At 38.7% G+C, this 4546-nt stretch overlaps 1 protein-coding gene across 1 annotated transcript; it reads right to left on the bottom strand.

Moving 5' to 3' along the window:
* Nucleotides 1-2744: 2744 nt before the first annotated feature.
* Nucleotides 2745-4289, bottom strand: LOC128164884 (uncharacterized). The gene has a single exon (XM_052828942.1). It carries the CDS (start codon nucleotides 4287-4289, stop codon nucleotides 2745-2747), a length of 1545 nt encoding a protein of 514 aa, XP_052684902.1.
* Nucleotides 4290-4546: the final 257 nt, after the last annotated feature.

Here is a 4546-nt window from a genome sequence, read left to right as displayed (position 1 = left end):
AAAAATAAACTTTTGTGTACAATTAAATGATTTCTTTTATCATACAATATAAATACTGATACATTCTTATTACTATTTTCTGAAAGATCACTTCATTGCATCAGATCAATTATGACTAACGTACGTCTTATAGCTAGGCTCAATTAACCCAGGGAGCTCATTCAACCCTCCATTTTTGTTGTCAAGTAAAATGTTAACAAAGACATGACCCTGATCCCGGACACTTGGTTTAAAATCACTGCATTCCAAATCCAATAACCTTTGGTTACTCTTTTGGTTGAGGTGTGGGCCAGTTTGATGCTTTTTGCAAAGATTTTATACAGATATCTGCTTAGCTGCAGGTCTGAAGCTCCTGGTCTGAAAAAAATTCGGATGGACGACCTGGGAGCTACAGTGCCTCCCATACTAAAAATCTGCAATTTACGGCGCACAAAAAAATGCGCTAGTTTTGGACTAATTAATCTCAATTTCGAACATATTCTGTATAAATATTTGATTCCAAAATATTCTTCGGACAATTTACTACAGATATGTCACTTTACTTGCCTCTGATATTCTTTTAAACACGATCACCAGCCCTGTAAAAGTGAAGTGGTGCAGTTTGTTTACATGTAAAAATGGCAACTCTCGATCTCGACGTGAATTAATATACTTTATCTCCGAGGTCGTTTAGCATGTTTCAAAGAAAGTCCGAGGCAAGTATCAATATCAATATCAATAACAATATCAGTAGTAAATTGTCTGAAGAATTTAATGGTACTATTTGTTTTCACAGAATTTGTGTGAAAATAAAGTTAATCAGTCCAAAACTAGCGCAATTTTTTGTGCGCCGTAAATTGCAGATTTTTAGTATGGGAGGCACTGTAGCTCCCAGGTCGTCTATCCGAATTTTTTCAGACCGGGAGCTACAGACCTGCAGCCAATATCTGCTGTGACCTTAACATTGGACTCAGGAACTTAGTTCAAGGTCACTATAACCTGTTTCATCATGTATGAACAATTTTTGGGCGATAATAAGCCAGATTTGGCCAAAGAGAAAATCTGCTCCAGACAAGTGCTATGAGACAGAAGGTTTAATGAACGAGGGACTGTGATCATAATAGGGCTCAGAAGAGTCAAAATGTGTTGATTTTTACCAATTTTGGACTTTAACTGCCAAACATATGGATAGAAACGTCCTAAATTTTGATTTGTTTGTTCTAAATTGTTGCTTTTTCTTAGCTTATTATGACCAATTAGAATTCTCCATTAGTAGTAGTATATTACGACGATTATATAATGTCACAGTGAAAATACTCTCTTTTTCCCTATATATATATGAGGTATGTCACACTATGCTTTTGAGACTAGACTAAGGTGTATAGCATATCTTAGTGTTTGAATGTAAACCAGACCCTCATCATTGTATATCACTGGTTATATAGATTTTTAAATAACGTTGTCCACATAAAAATGATAAACATATTTGACAGCGCATGCCAAAACGGTTGCACCGTAAACATAATATCGAAATCGAGCAACTAGTCAACCTGTGAATCTATAAGACACGATGAACATCCACCGGTCCCTTGAACAAAATGTCCGATTATCTACTTTGACAGATGCAAGTAGTTTGCAACTACATTTACAGAGTATTCAAATGTATCAGAAAAACCACTACTAATCACTTAAAACATAAATAAATAATCAAATAGCAACGTATAAGGATGTCCTTCATCTGAACAAAGGACAGAGGAAATTCAGAATTCACGTGTATATCGATTAAAGCACCAAAGGGGATAATTTCCCACTTCTTTTGATGTAATATAATAATCATTTCTTACCATTTTATCGGTAGATAATAATATTTCAATTCAATATGGGGCATATTTATAGATAATTATAAAAATGTGCACAGCCTCCCGCCAGTCCTTTGTTGTCGAGCTGTCAAAATTCCTCGCTTCTCATTGGCTATCAGCATTTCGAACCCCGATCCCGAACTAAAAAGTACAGACTTGGTCAAAAACAAACCCCGTTTCATGTTTGATTGTTATTCATTGTGAATATTTGTGTAATCATAAAATGTAATTTAAATATGAATTGAATATGAATTGACAAAAGAAAATCTTTGGTAAAATAACGTTTGCTCTAATGTTTGACAATACCATAATAAATTTTGTTTAGCTGCTCGGGCTTTGAGAAATGTATATGGTCCTCAGACCACCACGAAAATACCTTGAAACATGTCTTTTTTTATTTTCTAACGTTACGATGCTTTATGAGTATTTTAGTTTACCTGTAACTTAATATGCAAGTCTCCACTTTTACAATCAGATTTACATGGATCAGTCTTAAGTAATGGAAATTGTCGGGTCAACTAACGTTCACGCACCATACAGTATAGTGTTTTAAGGACCATCAACGTTGGACAAGTTTCAAATATCAACATGTACCATATCGTTTTATTTTTTAAAACACCATTTTCCTCAACACAGTTTTACAGAATTTACAATTTTGAAGTACAATAATGATTTTGTTAAAATTATCATAATTTATCTAAACAATATTCCCTTCGATATGTACTGTCTTCCGCTTGGTTCATGTAGTCAGTTACTTCATCTTCTTGTATATATGAAGTTAGCATAGAACCAATTTGCCATTACAACTATTTGAAAAAACCATTAAGACGCTGTCATAAAATAGAAGTCACAAGTTTAGAACCATTTTGCGTACATAATCAATATGAATACAGGCACATTTAACCATCAGTTATAGACTACTTCTATCCTTGCGACATTGCCATTTGTTCCTGCTACCCATATTGCGTCATTGTCTATAGTGACGCACAGAGCACTAAATGTATTGTCTATGTCTACAGCTAGCACTGTCTGGAGAAGAGCTCCTTTATGGTCCAGAATCTGGACATCGGGGCGACGGTGGCTGATTAGGATGATGTTGGAATACTGGTCACAACATACGTCAGAGGGGGACAGGGCCGTGTACTTGAACATGGAGACGCCAGCAGACGACACAACGCTGAGCAGACTGCTCTGATCTTGCGGCTTGTCGATCACGCATATGTCCGAATTCGTGTTCTCTAGAACTTTCTTTGGTGACTTAAACAGCCTGGTTCCGATGCTCTGTACAATGCGGCCACTTACAGAGAGTCTGAACACTCGGCTCTGACTGGTCTTGGCGTGGCCGTTACTTGGGGAATCTTCCAAACACGCCAGGTACTGACCTTCCCGGGTCATGCAGATCGACAGGGGCTTCATCGGGGCCGTGTTGACAACCTTTGAAAACTTTCCGTCGCCGGAGAGCTTCAGAATTGCTTTACCCACGTGGTCCACACATAAGAGAAATCCATCCAAGGACTTTGCAAAGGCGTGTGAAACATCAACTCCGAAATTTTTCACGGTTGCAAAATTTCCTTCGTGATCGAGGACGACATTTTCCGTCGAACCTCGAGGATGAAGCCAAATTTGATTTCCCAGGGAGCAAATGGAGGTGATGTCCTCATTAAGCGTCGTTTTGGATAACAGCTTCCGCTCGCCGACGACGACTTGTGGTACGTAGTTTGAACGACCTGATCGGCTCACGACATTGACACGACCAAACATCTTCTCAATTTCTTCATTGTCGATGGTCCCTGGTTCAAAGGAAGAGTCGCATTTAAAGGAATCACTGTGTAGATCAGTGACTTGCCGTATATACTTCTCAAGCTTACTGTTCACCATAATTGCATCGGTATCGCTTCCCTTTTGAGAAACCATCTCACATTCCTTGGATAGTCCAGATAAATTCCGGAAATCCTCGCGTATGTCCCGTTCACCTTCTAGACACGACTGGAAACTTTGTTCCACGGCTTCCTTCAGTTTCTGTTCTATCCTCCGAACGCACGCCAAGATGGCTGTACTTTGGTCCTCGATTTTCTGAAGAGTTTCTTTTTTCTTCTTTTGGTTTTCTCGTGAAATCTGTTGAACATCTTGGAGAGTTTGTTCAAATTTCGGAAGGGTTTTTTCTAGAACTTTCTGTGTATTGCTGTATAAATCGGCTCTCTTGTCGTCTGCGATGTCTTTGACTTTGCACCAGTCGTGTAACTTATGCTTCTGGAGAACGCAGTCGGTACAAACCAACTGGTCACATGTTCGGCAATACAGATTAAGAATTTCCAGTTCGTGATCAGAACACATACCAGTCAGGGTCTGAGCCACGGTTTGAACCGGCGATACTTCAGTTCTCACCGACAAACTACTAGTACTCACAGACCTAGTATCAGCGGCTGGTCCTCTTCTTCGAGATCTCGACATCCTTCACACTTAGGTAAACCCGAGTATTAGGCTATGAAGAATTTATTAAGAGCTTCGGTCCTCTCCACAATCCCCCACATACTCCATGTAATTCTCTTTCATATGCAATTCTTTATTGGGGGTAACAAGATAACAGATAGTTCGTTTGTCGCTTCATTGGACTAGCTGTTTTATTGTCTTCGACTAATTGTACTAATGAACGCACAGATCCGAAGAAATTATAAAAGACATTTAATCTTTGTGGTATTGCGACACGG

Source organism: Crassostrea angulata, chromosome 10 (genome assembly GCF_025612915.1).
Source record: "Crassostrea angulata isolate pt1a10 chromosome 10, ASM2561291v2, whole genome shotgun sequence".
Lineage (NCBI taxonomy): Eukaryota > Metazoa > Mollusca > Bivalvia > Ostreida > Ostreidae > Magallana > Magallana angulata.
Note: the sequence above shows the minus strand (reverse complement) of the source record. Positions and strands in the feature narration are given on the sequence as shown.